Source organism: Microtus ochrogaster, linkage group LG4 (genome assembly GCF_000317375.1).
Source record: "Microtus ochrogaster isolate Prairie Vole_2 linkage group LG4, MicOch1.0, whole genome shotgun sequence".
In the NCBI taxonomy this organism is placed as follows: Eukaryota; Metazoa; Chordata; class Mammalia; order Rodentia; family Cricetidae; genus Microtus; species Microtus ochrogaster.
Genome location: NC_022030.1, coordinates 56888735 through 56911206, shown reverse-complemented (window position 1 = coordinate 56911206; position 22472 = coordinate 56888735). Strand labels below are relative to the sequence as shown.

The 22472-nt window shown below is 48.2% G+C and overlaps 1 protein-coding gene across 1 annotated transcript in view; it reads left to right on the top strand.

The window, feature by feature from the left end:
- Window positions 1-18172, top strand: part of Rufy4 (RUN and FYVE domain containing 4) — a 19270-nt gene extending 1098 nt beyond the window's left edge. Inside the window, exons 2-10 of the mRNA XM_005361668.1 lie at window positions 704-829; window positions 1152-1258; window positions 1520-1663; window positions 2974-3043; window positions 4481-5113; window positions 5852-5958; window positions 12035-12181; window positions 17047-17157; window positions 18070-18172. Of these exons, the coding sequence (XP_005361725.1) occupies window positions 704-829; window positions 1152-1258; window positions 1520-1663; window positions 2974-3043; window positions 4481-5113; window positions 5852-5958; window positions 12035-12181; window positions 17047-17157; window positions 18070-18172 (1548 nt within the window). The remainder of the gene's footprint in view (window positions 1-703; window positions 830-1151; window positions 1259-1519; window positions 1664-2973; window positions 3044-4480; window positions 5114-5851; window positions 5959-12034; window positions 12182-17046; window positions 17158-18069) is intronic.
- The last annotated feature ends 4300 nt before the right edge of the window (window positions 18173-22472 follow it).

Below are 22472 nucleotides of genomic sequence, written 5' to 3'. Positions count from 1 at the left end.
TGGAGCCTGTCCTGGAACTAGCTCTTGTAGACCAGGCTGGTCTCGAACTCACAGAGATCCGCCTGCCTCTGCCTCCCAAGTGCAGGGATTAAAGGCGTGCGCCACCACCGCCCAGCTCTAGGGGCTTTTCTTTCTCTTTACATTTCCTCTGTCTGGAATGCTATTCCCTAGATATTACATGACCTCTGTTCCCATGACCCTCAGGTCTGATGGCTTCCTCAGGCTAAAATTTCAGTCTCTCTCCCTCCCTCCCTCTCTCTCTCTCTCTCTCTCTCTCTTTCTCTCTCTCATGTGTGTGTAACTAATACACATACACACTTTCTATTCTCTTTCTTTTTCTTCTTTTTTCCCTCCAAAGCCACCATCACCATCTAACACACTGTATGCTTTAAGAACTTAATCTATTCATCCTCTGACTCCCATACCAAGATGTAGGCTGTGTGGGGTTGGTTTGTTCATTGTTCACAGGCCTCAGAGTGGGGCCTACACATAGTGAAGTACTCAGTGCTTGTGAATGAGTGTGAACTCAGGCTCAGAGAGATCAAATATCTTGTCCCCATCACACAGCCAGTAAGAGCAGAGCCAAATCCCTCACAAAAAGGCCTGTCTGCAGGAGCCCTTTCTTCTCCCCAGGGCCCTCCCAGCATGCCAGGGCGCTAGGTAGGTTCCTAGCACACATTCCTTTCTCTCCTCTTGATCCTAGTTTGACCAGAAAGAGCAGAGGAGCTTCCTGGGGGCTCGGAAGGATTACTGGGATTTCCTCTTCACTGCCCTGCGACGACAGCGGGGATGCACGGAGCAGATCAGCTTCGTATGCTCACAGAGCAAGGTAAGGGGGCAGGAGATGAGGAAGGGATGGGCTTTGGAAGCACAGGGAAGCTCTGGTACCAGCAGTGGACAAAGAATGGCTAGGGGCGGGCATACAGCCCTTCCCTAGGTCCCGTGTTACCCATACCTGCTCTGCTAACAGAAGGCTTCTCACCTGCTCCTCTCCTCTCCTTGGACCTGGCCTCCCTCCAGCCACACGTTTCTCCTCTAAGCCTTGGCCCGCTCTTTCTCCTTCGCTCTTGCTTCCATCCATGTGCTCTCTGATTTTGCCCAGCTCCCCATCCTGATTTTGCCCTCTCTTTGGTCCTCCACACTCCCTGCAGCTGAAGACCTCTCTGGGAAAGGGTCGCGCCTTTATCCGGCTCTGCCTTGCCTGTGGACAGCTGGCCGAGTCAATGCAGTTGTGCCTCCTGAGCCCAGATCTCACTAGGTAGGACTGCCAGGCCATCAACCCATAAATGACAATCGAGCCCACTACCCTCCTTCACTCCTAAATGAATGATTGACAGTTAGAGAAAAGGGAATGAGTGTCAGAAAGGAGAAAGGGCTCAGGGGGTCTTCAGTTTGGCTTGGGCTTCTGCCCTCCGAGGCTGAGCTCAACCACACCTGCCCAGGTAGGACCCCTGTGGTGCACCAATTCTCAGAGGTCAAGAGTGGCAAGGGCCAAATGTGCTGGTCCCTCTTCACACAGGGAATGGTATGGTCCCCGGAGCCCTCTGCTGTGCCCTGAGCTCCAGGAAGAAATCTTGGACTCTCTCTATGCCCTCAACGGAATTGCCTTCAACCTGGACCTGCAGCGGCCAGACCTGGATGAAGACTGGCCCATGTTCTCAGAGTGAGTGGGTTCTCGGCCTCCAAAGCAAGCCATTCTCTCCTCCCCTTAAATTTTTTGAGATTATAATTATATTGTTTTCCCCTTCCCCTTTCTCCCTCCAAACCCTCCCATATACTCTTCCTTACCCTCCTTCAAACACATAGGCTCCTTTTTCATTAACTGTTGTGAGATACACGCATGCACGCGTGCACGCGCACACACACACACAAGTTCAGCCCACTCGGTCTATATAATGTTATTTGTATGTGTGTTTTCAGGGCTAACAATTTGTTATTGTATAGCCAGCTGGTGGGAAAACTGTTTCTCCTGATCTCAGCATTCCTTAGTTACCTGTAATTCTCTTTGTATGATTGAGTTCCCATGAACGTTTCCTCTCTTATGTTAGCATGTCTATTGCTATTGTCCTTTTTCGACTCATGTTCAGGCAGTCATGTTGGTGAGATTTTACAGGTGTAGATCCTGACATTCCTAGGAGAAACAGCCTCGCAGCCAACTCCTTGGCCCTCTGACTCACCTTCCAACCCCCTCCTCGGCAATGATCCTTGAGCCTTACATGTAGCTGTATTGTATATGTATCGGCTGGGACTAGGCTCCACAACCCTTCATCTTGACTGGTTGTTGTTTTCTGTAATGATTTCCATCTGTTGCAAAGAGAAGTTTCCTCAATGAGGGGTGAGGACTACACTGATCTGTGGGTATAAAGACAAATATTTAGAACAAAGCTAGGGATTATAGTGGTTTAGTAAGTGATAGTTGTAGGTTCTTTCCAAGATCCATGACCTCGCTACCCCTGGGTGGTGGGTGAGGTTTCTAGTACCAGGCATGATTCCCTCCTGTTGAGAATGTCTTAATTCCGATTAAAGAGCTGTTAGTTACGACCAAGGTATGTGTAGCCCTACTGCACCCTTAGGGTGTCATGACATGTTGGTTATTGTGGCTCATAGGTTCATATCTGGGTAAAAATTTTGGTTATTTCCCCCACTTTGGAAGCCTGCTTCCCTTCCCTTCTTGGTTCGTGTCCCCACTCTCTAGCCTTCTCCCTTCTCAGTGTCATCTCAAGCTAGGCCATGCTTCTAAAGACTAATTGGCCGGCTGGAAAAGTCAGGAGGGCGGATGGGTGATGGGGATGCTGGGATGCAACGGATATGGAGATGGAACATGGGGTGGCCAGCTAGATGGGAAAACGGAACTACTCAGGGGATACTGGAAAACAGAAGGGGTCATAGTCTGAAGGAGTGGCTCCAAAGCTGGGGTAGCCTCCACTAGAGGACCAAGCCAACTAAAGAGGTTGTTCTGCCTCTTGGTTTCAGGTCCCGCCGCTCCAATCCCAGCCGGACCCAGGAAAGAAGACCCGGAAAGCCTGAAGGTTTCCCAAAGGAGGTGCCTCTGCCTGCCTTCACCCTGACTTGCTTCTTGATCGTCTATCTACTGGAACTCCCAAGTTGAGCAGGGCCTCCTGTGGGTGCGCAGAGAGCTGAACAGAACAGAGGTGGAAGCAGTGTGTGAAGCAAGGGAGGGGGAATAAGGAGAACAAGGGAGCTCTGGTGCCATCTGTAGGAGTCACTGGGGCTCTCAGGAGGAGAGGGCAATAGGGGTGGCTGGAGGCTTGCAGGAAACAGACCAGGGAGCCCTCTTCTACTGAAACCCCTGAGTTGAGAGTCCAAATTGGCCTGTGTCCATTAGCAGAGTGACTACGGAGACTGATTTCCCAATTCACAGCCCAGCTCTGCCCCTTTCTAAACTCAGCTGAAGGTTCTTGGGTGAGTTCCTGCCTCCTAGGGGAGTTGTGTAGATGGCTCGAGACAGCCCACATGCAGCTCAGCATGAGGCTCTATTCTCAAGTGGCAGCTGAAGGTTGTCATCTTTGCACGACTTCCAGACACCAGATGTGGCACCGTTAAGGACCCAGTCTCAGACCTTGAAAGAGTTCAAGGACTGTTCGTGTAGACAGACCAGGAACACAGTGAAATTTATGCTAAGTGTGCAGTCAGCCTTCCGTATCCGTGGGTTCTGCATCCGTGTATTCAACCAACCGCACATACAAAATATTTAGAAAAAAAATAATTGTATTGGTTCTGAATATTGTGGATTCTTTTACCCTCAGAGTTCCCCACAAAAGGCAGTATAATAACTATTTACATGACATTGACACTGTGTGGGGTAGTAAAGTCATCTAAAATGGACTCCAGCTTATCAGAGGACGTGCATTGGTTATCGGCAAACCCTACACCATGTTAAAGAAGAGTCTCGAGCATCCAGGAATTTGAATACATACCATCTTGAGGTCCTGGAGCCAACTCCCCTGGTATCAAGGGATGACTGTAGGGTGCAGATATGGTCAAGGGGAAAAATGGAAGCAGAGAGAAGGCTCCTCTGCACCCTGCTATGCTAACGATTGAATCCAAGGCCACACATACTAGACAAGTGCTCTACCACTGAGCTACATCCCCACCCAGGTGGCTTCTTCAGAGTAGTCTGTTTAAATTTTTCTTGCCATTTTGTAAACTAGAAATTCTTTTTCCCCTCTTAGGGATGAGAATGCAGAAACACAAAATCAAGCACAGCAGAAAAAGTGGAAGGAGAAGGTGGAGGAATTCAGGGCGAAGGAGGGAAATGCCAGAGGCTAGAGGCAGGGAGGGGAGGAGCTGAGACACCTGCTATTCTCCCCTCGGATTTGTGGGTCTTGTGGGAGTGCTGTCTGAGATTGTCTGGCTCTGGTGACTTTCCCCGTAGGAGGTCTAGGAATCCAATAGGAAGCAAACCTTGTTGGCCCAGGTCTATGTCCAGATCAGTTGTTGAAATGGGACTTCTCTACAGGCGAGCTGCTCCAGAGGACAGCTACAGGGACCAGACGCCCGTGGAACCAGCTGTCTGCAAGATGCACCCAAGGAAGACCACCAACATGACCTCCCTACCCCCTTGCAGCATGGCCATCTTCCCACCTCTTTGGAAAAGAAGAGAGAGGATTCCAGGAGCCTCAGTTGTCCCCAGAGCATTCGAGAAACAGAAGGGGATGAATTTCAGCTAGACCAGAAGGAAGGAGGCCCAAAGAACAGAAAATCCCCAAAGAATTCAGCAGCATGCAGCCAGCGACAGAGGGAAGGAGCTAAGGAGGCACAAAAGGAGGTGACAGGAATAGAAAATGGAGGCACAGGAAGTCTGACAATGACAGAAGGCCAGAGAACAACAGAAGGGACCCAGGAAAGGGAAGCAGACTGGGACCATGACCAAGGGCTGGTGACCCCCAGCCTTCAAGGAAGGGTAGACAACAGAGCATTCAGGAACAGGCAGGGGTGGGATCAGCCTAGTGTTCTAGGGCAGCTCTGTGTCCTGCAAGGCCTGGGAATAAAGGAAGACTCCTCCACAGAGAAGCCACAAGAGTGGACAGGAGTGAGCAGTATGAGCAGGCAGAAGAATCGAGCAGAAGAGCCATTGCAGGAGGTGGTCAAGGTATCTGGCTGTTGCTTCCTCTCTAGCCTGGTGTGCTGCTAGGGGTCTAAGGCGATAACTGGAGGCCATTTCAGCTCATAGATCAGTATAAGGGCTTGTTTGTGAAGTGATCTTCTGTAACTCAGACTGGCCTCAAATTTGCTTTATAGCCAGGCTGTCCTTGAATTACTGATCCTCTTGCCTCTGACGCCTCAAATACTGTGGTTATAGGTGTGTGCCATCACACAGAGCCCTACAAATCAACTTTAGCTTGTTTCTCAGAGTCGCTGTCTGGGAATGCCCTTCGGAAGTCACACATTCTTCAGGTCACAGCTTGTCCCGTCCCATGATTGCTTTCTATGAGGCCTACTTCGCCCTCATAGTACTTCCTGCCTAGCATGCCAACATTTGAGTTCGGAACCACATCCCAGCAGTCTTTTGAGTCACAAAGGTCAAGCTCCGTTACCAGGGCAGAGGTCTCCCAGTGTCTAACCCTTTTGCTGTACTCCCGACTAGTCATGTTTTGGCATGTTTTTCCCAGGAGTCCCTCCCCCAAGATGGTTCTGAAGATATCTCTCAGCCTCCTTCCTAGCCAGAGTCTGCCAGGTCCAAGAACTTGGTGATTTCAGGAAAAGAAGTGGTAACCCCAGACTCACCCAGCTCCCAGAGGCATGGCTAAAGCCTCATGGGGAAGTTCATCAGGTGGACCCAAAGGGGTTGTTGTCCTTTCATTGTCTTCCTTTCCCATCTTGTCCCCAGGACCCCAGGTATGAGCTCCAGCTGGCAAAGGAACAGGCCCAGCGCCAGGAGCAGCTGCTGCAGGCCCAGGAAAGAGAGCTGCAGACACTCCAGGAGCAACTCAGCAGGTAACCTTGGCACCACCAGCAGGGCTGGGACTCCAGGACTCTGAGTATCTCAGTGTACCAGACCTTGTGCTGGGCACAGCTCCAGGTTACTGAGGCCAGTGCCATCCTAGGCATTGATCCTGATCCTAGGAGGCTCACAGGTCCTCTCCTTCCCCAGTCTCCCCAAGAACCCCAGGAGACAGACTGCTCCCTGTCCCTGCGCTCCTGCCATGCTTGACCTGACTCCTGCCGCCTCTTCTGGGTGCCCCTCTGCCTTTTTAACCAGCTCTGACTCCACCATACCTCCACATCTACCTTCCTCACACAGGGTTTAAAGATAGGATTCCACTCTGTAGCCCAGGCTGTCCTGGAACATATGACAATCCTTCTGCCTCAGCCTCCTGGGTGCTGGGATTACAGGCATAAACCACTATGCCTGGCTTTGTCCCTCATTTTCAATTGTCCCTCCGTTTTTTTTTTCCGTTGTTGTTGTTCCCTGCTATACAACCTTTTCAACTTTTTTGGCCTCCTGATAACCACAACAGTGGCTGACATTCACCCAGAACTTACATGACCCACCCAGTGTCAGCTTGTTAACCGAGAGGACCTGAGAGCCAAGCCCTGCGGCTGACTCCACAGCAGTGGCCTTTCCTGCTGTTCTGTGTCATTTCCTGCTGTTCTGGTCATTTCACGCAGCTCAGACGGTCCTCCAGTCTGTCAGTGCTGAGACAGCACCTGTGCCCCCCATGTCCGGCTCCCTCAGCCAATTTTGTTTTATTACACATACAGTTCAAGCTGCCCTGAGACTTGCCATATAACTGAGAATGGCCTTGAGTTTCCAATCCTCCTGGCCTGGACCTCTGTGCCCAGTTTATTTGGTACTAAAAGTTAAGTCTTTGTGCCTGGTAGGCAAGCACTCTGCCAACTAGCTACAGCCCCCGGGGCATTTTTTTGTTTTTGTTTTCTGTTTTGTTTTTAGCACTGTCCTCTGTATCAACAGGAGGTTCCAGGACCCCAAGGGAAACTGAAACCCATGTCTGCTCAAGTGCTTCGCATAAAGATTGTGTAGGGTCTACTCAGAACCCCGGACACTCTCCCCCTGGGCTCTGTGAACCTTCCTAACTTGGTCTGAATGCTGTGAAAATAGTTGTGCCACTATTCCTTATTTTGTATAAGGAATCATCTGAAGAAGAAAAATATCAGGACATATTCAAGATACACAGTTTAGGGTTTTTGTTTGCTTTTGTCTCCAAACATCTTTGGTGCGTGGTTGGTTAAAACCAGAGACACGGATACAGAGCCCTGACTATATTCCCCTATCTCTTTCTGCCGAGTAGCTCCTTTCTCCCTTCTTTCCCTTGATCTCAAGGTCCCAAAGGTATTATCTGTCACAACCCTGCCTGTTTTAAAAGTCTACTCCGTGCAAAGGTCTTCCTGAGTCTGCCTTTGGTCTTCATGGGTCTGCATGCTGCCTCTGTCTCTATAGGACACCGTAACACCTTCTCCAAACAAGGTCAGGGAACAGTCCTGCCCTTGTCAGAGGCTGAGTGTCTATGACTCATACTGAATCACTGGGAAGTTTACTGTCTGTCTACTAAACAGCTGGGGCAGACCCGAGAGCCCAGACTCCAACCCAAAGCCCCTTGGACTCCACCCAATACTCACTGCCTGAGCTGCTGCTGTGACCAGCAAATACTCCCATGATTCAGATCCTAAGTGAAAGTGAGGGTCTTGGCTTCAAGAAAAACAGGTGGGAGCAACTAAGAGGTTCCAGAGAGATGTCCCAGCATCAAACTTCTTTCTGTATCTGAGGGCACAGTCTCATAGACCCCTGTCTCCCTGCGACCCATCACTTGGTCATTCCTAAACACTTTAGGCACCCATTCTAAACCCCAAATACTCTTGTGGGCAAAACGCAAAATTCCTGCCTTCATGTTGCTCACAGTAAGGAATCTGCATCTGAAATACAGAGCAATGAGTTGGGCAGGCTTATTACTATTACTATTATTTGTTTATTCTATGCATAGGTGTGGGGATGAGTGCATGTGAGCGTGATTGTGGGTGTGCACGTACCATGGCATACATGTGTTATTCTGTGCATAGGTGTGGGGATGAGTGCGTGTGAGCGTGATTGTGGGTGTGCACGTACCATGGCATACATGTGTTATTCTATGCATAGGTGTGGGGATGAGTGCGCGTGAGCATGATGGTGGGTGTGCACGTACCATGGTATACATGCGGGGGTCAGACAACAACCGAGTCAGCTCTCTCCTTCACCGTTGTGGGTTCTGGGATCTGAACGCAGGACATCAGTCCTGGCAGTGAGTGACTTTACCTGCAAAGCTATCTCCCCAACCCTGGAGTTGTGTGGAGAAAAAAAACAGGAAAGGAAAATGGGAGGTGACCACTGTGAAGTATTTGAGAAGGTGGCGTGGCCACTGAAGGCCTCTCAGAAGCTCTGGTGTTTGCTTGAAGGCACGGAGGAAGTAAGGAGCTAGACTTTTAGACATTGTCTAGCAAGATGTTCCAGGTAGAGGGTAGAATAGGAACAAAGATCCTGAGATGGGAAATTGTACAGCAGGTTCAAGGAGGATTATGGGAGCCATTCTGGCCCCAGTCAGGTGAAGGAGGAAAGGGCGTCTGGGAAGTCATCAAAATAACCTTGGTTTTAAATCAAAGTAGAATGGAGCCATTACAGAGTTCAAGCAGAGGAAGGGCATGCATAGTCTGATTGGGTACATATATATATATGTATATATACATATATATATGTATATGCATATATGTATATGTATATATATGTATATATATATATATATGGTTTAAGCCAGATAGTGGTGGCACACACCTTTAATTCCAGCCCTTGGGAGGGAGAAGCAGGCAGATGTCTTTGAGTTTGAGACCAGCCTGGTCTACAGAGCAAGTTCCAGGACAGGCTCTAAAAGCTACACAGAGAAACCCTGTCTCAATAATAACAATAATAATAATAATGTGTGTATGTGTGCTTTATGAATTCTTCAACAATTCAGAAGTTTTTAGTATAGTGACAGAGTTGTGCAGCCATTGGCTCCGTCAATTTTATGGCACTGGTGTCTCTCCCTAAAGATGCCTGTGCCCATTAGCAGTAAAGCTCCAACTTACTTTCAGTTCGTAGACTTGAATAGTCCAGGCTGACCCTATGGAACAAGACTAGAGGGTTCTTTCCTCACCCCACTGGGGCAAAAAGGACCTCCACTGTGTTCCTGGAACCTGCTATGCCCAGTCCCACCTTAGGGCCTTCCATCCTGCTGTTCCCTCGGTGTGTTCTGCCTTTTCTCTCTGTGCAAGCATCAGCAACTCCCAGGAGGCCTTCTTTCCAGAAAGCTTCTTGGTAAATAGGTATCTTAGTTGGGGTTTCTTTTGCTGTGATAAAACACCATGGCCGAAAGCAGCTTGGGGAGGAAAGGGTTTATGTCAGCTTACAGTTCCACAGAGCTGTGCGTGACTAAGGGAAGTCAGAGCAGGAACTGGCGGCAGGAGCTGAGGCAGAGGCTTGCCCTCTCGGGGTTTATTCAACCTGCTCTTATATACCATCCTGGACCACCTGCTCAGGGTGGTCATGCCCACAGTGACCTGGGCCCTCCCACATCTGCTATCGATTAAGAAAATGTCCCTTCAAACTTGCCTACAGGCTAGTCTTATGGAGTCATTTTCTCAAGAAAGATTTCTTCTTCCCTTGCGAGCCTGGCTTGTGTCAAACTGACATAAAAGCCAGTCAGAACAACAGGAGGAAAGCAGAGGTATTTAGCCGGAGCAGAGAGGGTGCAGCTGCTGATTTGTGAGCAAATTTTGAAGCAGGGCTTCCAGGAGACTGGCCATGGGTCTGAGAGAAAGAGATAAAAATAACCGTTCACAGAGGTAGGGAAAGATGGGATGGATGGGCTTGTACGGAAAGTCCAGAGCAGAGCTTGGAAACTGTAAAGCCTAGGACACCAGTCAGACTCTCAGGTGAGGACTGTTGGGCAAGAAGTCAGGTGTGACGTGCTGCACAGAAGGTGGCCTGGGAGGTGGTGGAGAGTCAGGTCAGACTGCAGATGGAGTAGCAAGTGCCCTTCCCAGACTCGGGAGCCAAGCACTGAGCCCACCACTGGGCAAAGGGACCGTGGGCATCCAGCCAGTGACAGGGGCTCACCACCAGCCAGTCCCAGTTCTCCGGGTACATCCTCTCTACCAGTTGTGTTTGCTGTGCCTGTGTGACCACGAGTGGGTAGGGGACAGGTGTACGACAGTCAACAAAACCCAGGAAGTCCATCCCACAAGACAGAGCGACTTGACAGGAAGCCACTTGCTCTGCCCAGCACCTGCCCGCACAGTGCTGGTGACTGGGGGAAGGTGTGGCGAAGACAAAAGAGAGCTGGACAGGTTCTTGTCCAGACTTCTGATCCTCTCACCACACTGTGTGACCCAAGGCAAGAATGATACCCCACCTGAGACTCTACTTTTCTTTCTCATGAAATGAAGCTTATACTCCCCATCTGACGACATTGTGAAAACTGAATGAAGCGAGGCCATGGCGCCTCAGCCCGATGCCTGGCATAAACTAGGGGCTCAAGACACCTTTGTCCTTCCCACATCCCCTCCTGCCATCCCTGATGGCTCTCTCTGGAGCCCTGCTGACTTCCCTGCCTCTCCTGCTTCTCCTGCTCTCTCCCTGGGGTCCCTGCCCAGCACCCTCCTTTCAGTCACTCAGGCAGACAAACCACTCCAGCTCACAGACTCGCAAGGCCAGATTGTCTCAGTGGCCCCTCCAGCACCTTCTCTACTCTCCGCCTCGGCCTTTGGAGGGCTCAGTCACAAAACTTGTCTTTATTACCTAAGTCCCACAGGAGCGGTGGCCGCAACCCTCTTACTGGCTGGCACCTAAAATAGCCACCAGGACACAGTAGGGGCCTGATAGGGTTATCCCTCCCACCAGTCAACACACACACCCCACGGTGGTCACATAAGGAAGGGCCTAGAGGCCTAGAGGGCAAGAGAACTAGATGAGGAAAATGTTGATAGCGCCCTCTACAGGAACCTGGAGGTCAGCAGCTAAGAAAAGTCCAGACAAGGTCTGCTTTCAGTGGCCTTTTGGTTCTTGGCAAGATTTGAAGGTGCACCCAGTTTTCAGTCTTGGGGCCTGCTAACTGGCTATATGTTAAAAGCCAATAGTCCAAGAGTTGATAGAGTGCCTGCCTGGCTTGTACAAGGCCCTAGGTTTGATTCCTGGACTCATTAGCATCTACCCACTGCTAGCTGGTGTACACTCCCAACCGGGTCCTGGAAAGAGAAGCCTGGGCTATTTTATTTTCAGTTTAGTAAACTTTAGTAAGCTTCAGTTTAGTAAACTTCTTGGAACCTTCCAGAAAACCACTAACAACAACAAGAAAAGCAAGAATAGAGCTGTGGCAGTTCCAAACCCAAAACGGAGACAGAAATTTAGGAAAGTCGTATTTTTCCTATTGCTTTTTAAATTGAAAAGACAATATAGCACAGCTTCTAAAAATACTTTAAAGCAAGATAATCACCCCAAGGCCTCCAGTGCTCTCCTCCATGGGCAGTTGTTCCCAGCTGGACGTACTGTCCGCAGCCTAGATTGCTAGGCGTTCACCCTCCATCCAGTCAGGCCTTTCCAAAGTTATGTTTTAAAGTGGAAATGTTAAAAGGTAGGGAGGGAAAGAAGGGAGGAAAAAGGGAGGAAGAGAAAGAGGGAGAGGGAGGGAGAGAAAGGAAGGAGGGAAAGAAACGTTCAGTAGCGCCCTCTACAGGAACACTCAAGGTTAGGCCCTGTTTCTATTTTTCTTGGATTGCTGAATCTGTCTAATGGTGCTCATTTTGGTGTGTGGTATACACGTTTATTGTGGGGGTGTGAGTGTGTGTGTGTGTGTGTGTGTGTATGTGTGCACTGCAGAGAGGTGGTGGGTATGTGAGTGTGTGCAATATGTAGTACATATGGTGTATGATGTATTGTGTTGTGTGCCTCTATATGTTCACGTATATAGATGCTGTGCCTATATGTAGACCGGCTCCCATCACAGGTTCTAAGCCTTTCTCCTAAAACCGAGTCTCCTGTCCCCAGGTGTGAGGCAGAAAGAGCCCGCTTGCAAATGATGCTGGAACAGAAGCAGCAGGAGGCTGAGAGGAGGGAGGCCATGTATGAGAAGGAGCTGGAAGGGCAGAGGGACCTGGTCCGGGCCATGAAAAGGAGAGTGTTGGAGCTGATTCAGTAAGAACGGGGCTGGGGCTGGGGCTGGGGCTGGGGTGGAAAGGAGGAGCCTGGAGGTCAGGCTTGAGGCTGCGTCTCTAGCAGCTCCGGGGTCTAGGCCTTTCACATGTGAAGTTGTTTCCTTCTGTGACCTCATGCTGTCACTAATTACATGTCACATGTTACAGAGGAGAAAACTGAGGGTCAGTGCTGACTTGGCCACTAAAGACAGACAGCATATAAACCACAGAGTCCCCGCCTCAAGAACTGCCCTCTGCCTTCCCTTGTGGTCAGAAGAGATTCCCATCTCTTCCAGCTTATGAGTTTAGAAGGGACTGAAATGTAGGACACATGAAGTGACCACATGCCCACACCTACCTGCCTACTGGACTTCTTTAGGCCTCTGGGCCCGTGGGTCCAGCCTGGAGCAGCTGTGCTAGATGCCCGAGGCTAAGCTTACTAGGGTTTGTTTCAAACCCCCAAGCCCACTGCGATGGGGAAGACGTGTAAAGCACACTAGCCCTTGAGTCAGGTAGGGAGATAACAGACATACGTGTGCTCCACAGACATGCGCACATACACACATGTGCACTCCTTCCATGCAGCTCAGGGGACCCGACACCACTGGTCTCAGGTTCCATGAAAATGAACAGGTTGCTGGAGTTGTCAAGAACTAAATTCTTGTGCAAGGGATCCACACGTTAACAGTGAGAAGAGAACAAGGTCGGCTTGGAGGAGATCAATAATTCAAGGAGGGCAGATAGAGGCGCTCGCTGCACAAGCCTGCTGGCCTGAAGCAGAGCCCCAGAGCCCGTGGTGAAAGGGGAGAACCGGCTCGTGAAAGCCACCCTCTGACCACACGTGTGTGTGTGTGTGTGTGTGTGTTTGTTTGTGTGTGTGTGTTTGTGTGTGTGTGTTTGTGTGTGTGTGTGTTTGTGTGTGTGTGTGTATGTGTGTGTGTGTGTGTGTGTACACAGCCAGGCCTGTCATCCCAGCACTGGAGAGGTGGAGGCAGCAGGATGTGTGTCCTGAAACAGTGTGGGCTATAGTGAGACCCTGTCTCAGAAAAAAAACAAAACAAACAAAAACATAAGATTGTTGATTTGTTTAATTCACCAAAAGGGTTGGAAAATAAATATAAACAGTATGGTGGCACATGCCTTTAATCCCAGCACTCGGGAGGCAGAAGCAGGCAGATCTCTGTGAGTTTGAGGCCAGCCTGGTCTACAAAGAAAGTTCCAGAATAAACAAATCTGTTACACAGAGAAACCCTGTCTCAAAAAAACAAAACTAACTAACTAACTAAATTAGTTAATTAATTAAAAGCAGGCTCCCAGAAAATAGGACAAAATCAGGAAAAGCAGGTATAAGTAACAACAGAAATGGGGACAGAGAAATCAGTGGGGAGATTGGGGGGTTAGGAAGATGGCTCAGTAGGTAAATGTTTGCCATGTAATCATGAGGACCAGAGTTAGGATCTTAACATTTGTGCTAAAATCCAGAGGCAGCATGCTCATAAACCCAGTACTAGGGAGATGAACGTGAGAGGATCCCTAGGCTCACTAGCCAGCTAATATAGCCAAATGGTGAGCTTTAGGCTCACTGAGAGATGCTGTCTCAAAAGACAAAGTGGAAAGTAACTGAGGAAGACACCCAGTGTCAACCTCTGACCTCCATGTGAACACACATGAATATGTGTGTGTGTGTGTGTATACACACACACACCACACATGCACACACATACACACACACACACACACAGTCTAGGAGTCCTAATACCCTCTCCAACTGGCAGAGGTTTCCAAAAAGAAAAAGCTAAAATTAAGTAGGTTATCAAATAAGGTATTACAAAGATTAAAAATGCAGGCTCTGATGGACACTAGTTTTTAGTTCTCACTAAATTCTCAACACAATAAACAAAAGGGGAAATTTGTTGCTCATACCTAGATACAGCATTTGCTTCAGAAAAGCAAAGAGAAATGTGATTTTCAAATTGTCTGGAGGAAAACGCATAAGGAGAGGAGGGCTCAACATGTGTTGGTGTCTATGTTGCAATAATTCTCAAGTTCTCAGAAAAGCCTACTCTTGAAGTAGAATTCCACATCCAGATAAACCATAAATTCAATGATGAAGGTGAGGGCCACAGGCGTAAATAAGACAGGTCTCAGAAAATTCAACTCCCACACAGCCTTTCTTCAGAAGCTTGTTGAGGATGTGCTCCAGAGAAAAAAGGAAGTAAGCCGAGAAAGGAGAAGATGTAATTCTGGGAGCAACAGTTCCAGCTAGGAGAAAGGAAAGGGAGCCACCAAGATGGGATTCAGGGAAAGTCAGGCACAGTGGGTGCATGCCTGAACTACCGGTATGAGGAAAACTGAGGGAGGAAAATCGCATGTTCAAGGCTAGCCTGGGCTAAATAGAAACAACCTGTCCACTACAATGGTAATGGTAGTAGTAGTAATGATGATGATGATGATGATGATGAGAGGGAAATCATATGTTAAAGCAGAAGATGCAATGAGTCCAGAAAGACATTCAGAGGGCTGGAGAGGTGGCTCAGAGGTTGAGAGCACTGGTTACTCTTCTAGAAGACCCAGGTTCGATTCCCCGTACCCAAAAGGCAGCTCAGAACTGTTTATAACTCCTGTCTCAGAGAATGAGCCACCTTTTTCTAGTCCCCTTAGACCCTGCATGCATGTGTGCACAGGCATACATGCAGGCAAAACACCCATACAGATAAAATAATAATAAAAATAAAATGAAAAGAAAGACAATAAGGAACTTCCAGAAAGGCCCAGAGTGTGGCTTACACTAACTTTAGTACTCAGACATTGAAGCAGAAGCCATTGGCTCAAGGACAGCCCAGGCCGCAATCAGAGATCCCGTCTCCCTGACTTTCAAGAAAGGAGCTGGCAAGCGGGCTCAGCAGGAAAAGCGCTTGCTGCCAAGTTTAATTCGTGGGACCTCCAAGATGCGAGCAGAGAAGCCAGTACAGAGAGTCCTCTGATCTCCCGTGTACATGGTGTGTGGATGTGCTCACACACACAGAGTACAATAAATACATCGGTATAAGTTTAAAAGCACAACTTATTTAGGAAACATATATATTATCTAATAACGTAAACGCTATTCATTTGTCTTATTCATTTTGTATGGCTTCTGCAATACTGGGAATTGAATCCAGTACTGGTGCTAAGCAAGTCAGGGCTACATAGAGAAACCCTTTCTAAAAAAGAAAAAAAAAAAGACAATTGGAATGATAAAAAAAAAAAAAAAAGAATGCAGAACCCGGGGAGATGGCCAGTGCGTAAAGTACTTGCCATAAAAGCGTGAGGACCTAACTTTAGATTCCCCTAGCACCCAGCATTGAAGGTAACCTCAGCACTGGGAAAGGCAACACAGGAAATCCCCAGAGCTCATTAGCCAGCCTTTGCAGCCCAATCAGAGAGCTCCAGACTCAGTGAGAAACCTTGTTTCAAAAAGGGTGGAGGGCAACTTCTGGCCTTCACATACATGCACATATACAGACATATGTACATATCCACCACAGAAGAACACACACACGCACAAAATGGAGTGTGAATGTATTTTATATATGTGAATGAATATTAAATATAGAAAAGATTCAACTCGCCAGGTGGTGATGATGCACACCTTTAATCCCAGCACTCAGGAGGCAGAGGCAGGGGGATCTCTGTGAGTTCAAGGCCAACCTGGTCTACAAGAGCAAGTTCCAGGACAGTTGGGTTGTTGCAGAGAAAAACCCAACACCCCCTTCCCAAAAAAGAAAAGATTAAAATATCATATTCTGTGAAGATGAGTGGTTTGTAGTTTGCGATACGATTGTTACTAATCTCATGAAGAAGTTGCAAACTTGAGATATTGAGCTGATGCAACTAAATTTTTTCTCCTATTTGATTTATATCAAAGCAGACTCATGGCTAGTGGTTTCCACAATGGTTGCTTTAGCAGGTGATGCGTTGGGGGTTGGGGGGTGAAGGGACGGGAGGCTTGCAGAATGGAAGTTTCACGGTATGGCTCATGGGTGAGAGAAAGAGAATACAGAATTATATTCTGCAAATTGAGCAGATTTACTGGCAGAGGAACCCAGACTAGGGACCGGACCACAGTGGGAGGAAGGAGAAGCCGGTGGGCGTTGTAACAGATAGATGGTTCCTCCACGATCAAGGGAAGGAACTCCGTAGAGAACAACCTCTGTCTAAGGAAGCCTGTTACTCAAGTGTGGAAGGAATACCAGGGAGAAACAGCTGCAGAGGAGTATTTCCCTTACTAAAACCAAGGAGAAACAGTTTGTCACTGAAGAAGGAAGGAGGCGTGTGGCTAGGCTTTTATAAACCCTCTGTATGATTTGAGTTTTACTTAAACACTTCTTATTTATTACTGTGTGTTTGTATACACATGCATGGTGGGGGCCTGTGTGTCAGAGGACAACTTTGTGGGGTCCACCCTCTCCTTTCCACCTTTGTAAGGATTCCAGCAAGCAGCTCGAGGTCGCCAGGCTTGCGCAGCAAGTACTTTTACCCACTGAGCCATCTCACAAAGGCCTTATTTGATTTTTTATATGTATTTTTATATATGAGTATTTCGTCTGCATATATGCATACAAGCAATAAGAGACACACACACACCACTGAAGAGGGCCAGGGAGCTAGGTCAGTCAGTTACATGCTTGCCGTGTAAACATGAGGACTAACTCAACCAATCTCAGTGCTAACGAAGCAAAGGCAGACAGATCTATGGGACTCGATGGCTAGTCAGCCCCACCTACCTGGCAAGCTTCAGGCCAATGTGAGGCCCTGTCTCCTCCATCACCACCTCCCTGTCTCTCTTTCTCTCTCTCTCTGTCTCCCCTCCACCCTTCCCATCAGCGAGAAGGACCACCAGTGGCAGAGGCTCCAGCAGCTGTCTACCGTGGCCACTGGACACTGCGCAGACTGCAACAAGGTCTTCAGGCGTCTGTCTCGGCGCTATCCCTGCAGGTACCAGGAAGGCAGAGTCTGGGACAACCCACAGCCCCTTGTCTACCTGGGGAAGGAAGGACCCAGGGAAATGCCTGGTTTTGCTTGATTTGTTCGGCTCTTAAGATTTTTCTTTTTAACATTTATTTCAGTATGTGTGTGTGTGTGCTCACGCGTGTACACGTGCACGCATTTGCATGCACATGTGTGCCACAGCACATGTGTAGAAAACAGAGAACACCTTGCAGAAATTGGTCCTCTTCTACCATGTGAGTTCCAGGGTTCGAACTCAGGTCATCCCAGTCAGTGGCAAGTGCTGCTGAGCCGTCTCATCAGCCCTGGTTTCGCTGGTTATTTGGAGGCAGGTTCTCTTGATGTACCCCAGGCTGGCCTGTAACTCATCATGTGACCCAGGAGGAACTCAAACTTAGGATCCCCCTGACTCAGTCACTCCTGCATGATGACATTACAGATGTTCACCACCCTGCCAGGGCATGGGAAATGGGTGCTTATAAAGAGCCGTGCCCACGTGTGTCACCCCATCTGGCTACTGCTGCTAAGCAGACCCCTGAAAGAGAACAGTGGGCAGAGTCACAAAGGAGGGAAGTTCCTAGAAGATGAGGCCAGCAGCCTCCCAGAATGTCCAGCTGGGCTTCTGTCTAGGGAGAGGGTCCTAGCACCTCTGTACAGAAAGAAAGCATCTGTACAGATGCTCATTCCCCATCCCCCCACCCCTATTCCCTGCTCCACTGACATCACGGGGAAGAGCAGGAGAAGGAAACAAACCATCAGGGGAAGCCGCCACCTGAGTTAGATGACAGCCTGTGGGAAAGGGAAGCATCCTGAGCTAGTCAAAGGCTGTCCTGCTGGACCATGAGCATCGGCAGATGCCCCCTAGAAGCTACTTCAGGCTTCCCTGTCTCTGCTCCCCAGGCTCTGTGGAGGCCTGGTGTGCCATGCCTGCTCTGCAGACTACAAGAAGAGGGAGCACTGCTGCCCAGCCTGTGCCCAGCGGGAAGAAATCCAGATCAGCTGACCGGTCACAAGAGGAGCCTAAGACAGCCACCCCCTCCACCCCCCAGCTCACTCCCTCCCTGAAGTATGGCCACGCTTTTCTTCTGGAAGCTGGTGAGCCGAGGCACCAGCACAGCTGTGAGGGGTGGGAGAGGACTTAGCGCTGGCCGGCCACAGACAGACTTAGCTCTGCCTTCCTGTGGAAGGGACTGAATGGAACATGCCTCAGCTCTAGAAGCTTGCATCTGATGCAAGGAAGACAGGCTATGAACCCTTCGTAACGTTCTTAGAGGCACAGTGGGTCCGTGACCATGAATAAGAACAGCCCAAGTCCAGCTGTTTCCTATCCACACTTCCCTCCCCCCAACCCCTCACAGGAAGTGAAGCCCAAATACACTGGGCTTTGCAATCTCCCCCTCTAATCTATTTCAGGGATCATTGGTTTGTTTCATTTTTCATAGATTTACAGGGGTACTGTTAACGTATAATAAACATTGCATAAATTTGATGAGTTGAGTTTTCTTTAATATACACTTATGAGGCCGTCTCTCTACACAGACATTGGCTACAAGCTTCCTCACCCTTCCTCACCCTCGCTCAACCCCTGCCTCCATGCTGAGGCAATCCCTGACCCTGCCTCGTGTCACCAGGAAGCATAGGCACTTTCTAGAAATTTGCAGAAATGAAATTGTACGGTTCACTTTTTATTGCTGCCTCTACTGGTCATTAACTGGATTGAGCTTTGTCTAAGTGTAGCATATCCCTGCAGTTCTTTCCTGCTGAGTGTGTGTGTGTGTGTGTGTGTGCGTGCGTGCGTGTGTGTGTGTGCGTGCGTGCGCGTGCGTGCGTGCGTGTGTGTGTGCGTGTGTGTGTGCGTGCGTGTGTGTGTGTGCGTGCGTGCGTGCGTGTGTGTGTGCGTGTGTGTGTGTGTGCGTGTGTGTGTGTGTGCGTGTGTGTGTGTGTGTGTGATATGCATACAGCATTCATGGTTCATGTGGAAGTCAGATGACAACCTGTTGGAGAAATCTTTTTCCTTCTGCCATGTGGGTCCCAAGACTCAAGCCTGTACCATCAAGTTTAGCAGTTAAGTGCTGTACCCTCTGCGCCTTCTCACCAGGCCCTGTGGTCTTTTCTATTATCCCACTGTCAGGATTTACTCGCACATTTACCCATTGGTTCAGATTTGAGGGTTTCCAGTTGGCAGTTATTGCCTGGAGGCGCCTATAAGCTTTGTGCACAGTCATTGGCAGATCTATACTTTTATTTCTCCTAGAAAATACCTAGGAATGAAATGCCTGGCACCTGAGGCCTTTGAGGGTGAAATGCACCTGGGGGTGCTCAGGTCATAGGACCTGTAACTCTCCAAAAGCTGATAAATCAAACAGTCGTCTCCCGTTGTCTTCAGGAAACTGGCTCTAAGAATCAGAATCCCAGCAGGTACCAAATCTTTGCAAGTAGCAATCACCTAGACACTCAAGTCCTGTAAACATAAACCAATGTGAGCACCACACAGACTTTAAACCAATTCCAGGTTAGTGAAAGGCGGTATAAATGCCATGTAAATGGTGTTCTATGTTCTGTGGGGAACAATGACAAGAAAAAGTCTGAGCATGTCCAGTGTAGACATAATTTTTCAAATTTACTTTCAACCTACAGTCAGTTGAATCTGTGAATGAGAAACCATGAACGCAGCCCCAGTGGATGCGGGTGGCAGGGGCTCCTGTAGTCTCCCAAGAGGTTTGTATTTTACTATCCTACCATCTGCATGTGAGAATCCCAGCGCTCTCTGGGGCATTTGGGTTTGGTGGGCAGAAGTGGTCCTTCCCTTTCATGTTATGGTGACTCAATGGGCCCCCACACTCTGAGTACTTAGAAGGAGGGAGGGGCTCGGTCCTGGTGACTCAGCATTGGAACTCACTTAGACTCTGATAAAGACAGGAGATGAGTTGATCTTGAGTAACATCATTTTCCCGGAAGCCTCTGAGAAAGCTTATGCAAACTGTGTTGCTCATTCACTAGGTACTAACTGGGGCACTTCTGAGAAACCTGTTAGCGAAGAAATGTGGGCTCGCTCTAGAACAAGGCAATTAGCTGCCCGACCCAGCTTCTAGAGAACACTACAAACTCTAGACCAGCATTCACACTGCCCCCATCCACTCTGCTGGAGCCTCTGCCATGCTTGAGCAATGCTGTGGTACTGACCAGAGCCTGGAGACAGCCTCTGAGGGTCTTGGCTGCCTAGCATTGCATCCTATTGTCTTTGCATGGAGTAAGGGTTTAGCAACAGGAACTTCTGTTCCGGTGCACTGGTAAAAACTTATCCTCAGCAAATGCAGTCACAAAGTGATGGGCAGAACTCTCCAGGAAGGATTCGAAGGCAAAGGAATGATGAGATTGAGCCTGAGCTCCCTTGTTTGGGCAATGGGTCTTCCCGTTGCTGAGTTCTGCCCTCCAGGCCAACACTTTTTGAACAGCCCACCAATCTCTTTAGCAAACGAGCTGAAGACCCTTTTAAAGGAGAGCTCCACAGGGGTCACTATAGACCACCCCAAGAGTGTGGCCTTGCAAGGATAATAGTCCTCCAGCACTGGCTTTAAGGTCCATGCCCATCCACCTCCAGTGAGTCTCCCATATCACTGAGCAGCACCCTGCAGGGGCCAGAGCCCTGCCTGAGCACAGTTTCTGAGCCAATGAGGTCAGCATTGTCACTTTTGATGTGACTTTGTTTCTGCTGGAGAGGCTCTGAGCAGTTTGGACATAGTTCTTCAAACCTTGGGATGATCATGTGTCCATTGGTCCCCCCCAAACTTTATCAATTTAGCAGTGTCCACCAAAAATGCACGAAGCACTTGTGACATCATTGTACTATGATTGATTTGGGGAGGCAGAGACAAACTCACAAATCCCTGCTTTCCAGATGCGAAGGGTATAAACAGAGACTGCTTGTTCATTCCCAGCCGCCCAGACCCAAATAATCACACAGAAACTATATAAATTACAACACTGCTTAGCCTATTAGCTCAGGCTTCTTATTAACTAACTCTTACATCTTAAATTAACCCATTTCTATTAATATGTGTATCGGCATGAGGCTGTGGCTTACTGGTAAGGATCCAGCATCTGTCTCCTTGGACAACTACATGACATCTCTTTGATTTCACCTATTTTCTCTATATATCTCTGTTTGAATTTCCCACCTGGCTTTACTCAGATAAGCTATTGGCTGAAACAGTTTTATTTATTAGCCTATAAAAGCAACACATATACAGAAGGACATCCCACATCATCTCCCCTTTTCTGTCTAAATAAAAAGTAAGGTTTTAACTTTAACATAGTAAAATTACATATAACAAAACAGATATCAAGTGAGAATTACAATTTCAATATTTAGTCTATTTGTATCTGGCAAAATTAAAGAAAACATTCTATCATTTATTTTTTCCTTGTGAGTACAAAGTTTCATGTCTAATTTATCTTTTATCATAACTAATAAAAACTTTAACTATCAATCTTCAACTCTTCAAAGACTCCAGAAGGATATACTATTACCTAAGTAAACAAGAAGTGCATTGTATGCAACTTCAAAAACTCTAAAACTGACAGAGACCTCTTACTTCCTGAACAGTCACCCAAAGTTCTTCTGTAACATTGGGGCATCCATCTTCAGCCTACAGGCCCATAGTATCCAGCAGACTTTTATATGAAGCAGGAAATTTGAAGATCTATCCTGCCTATATTGGCAGTTTGTCAGTCACTTTCTTCTATGTCCTGCAGAATGTCTGGCAGTATCTTTGGTGGAGCAGGAACCCTGAAGTACTGTCTCACCTTCTTTTGGCAAGTTCAGCAATCATTTTTCTGTAGATCTGGCATGTCCAGTTTATACAGCATACCCTAAAGCAGTCCAGACAAGAGCAGTTTCTTGTGCAAATGGCTAGCCTTGTCAAACTGAAAGCAAATTCTATAAAGGGTATCTCCAGTGCCCATCAACCTCTCTGAAGTATTGATGTTGCCAGAAACAGACACGTCTCATTGTCGAGAAAAGTCTAAGTTCTTAAAACATTTTAAATACTATATTCTGTAGGTCTTTGGAGTTCTGAAGATTATCTATCTAACTGAAATATATCTCTATATATCCAGAAAACATAATTAACATAATTAAAATTTTGGTCATTACAGATAACGATCTATTAATCTGTGTTTCTTAACTATGCATTACATTTAAAAATGAGCTACATATGGTGGCGCATGCCTTTAATCCCAGCACTTGGGAGGCAGAGGCAGGCAGATCTCTGTGAGTTTGAGACCAGCCTGGTCTACAAGAG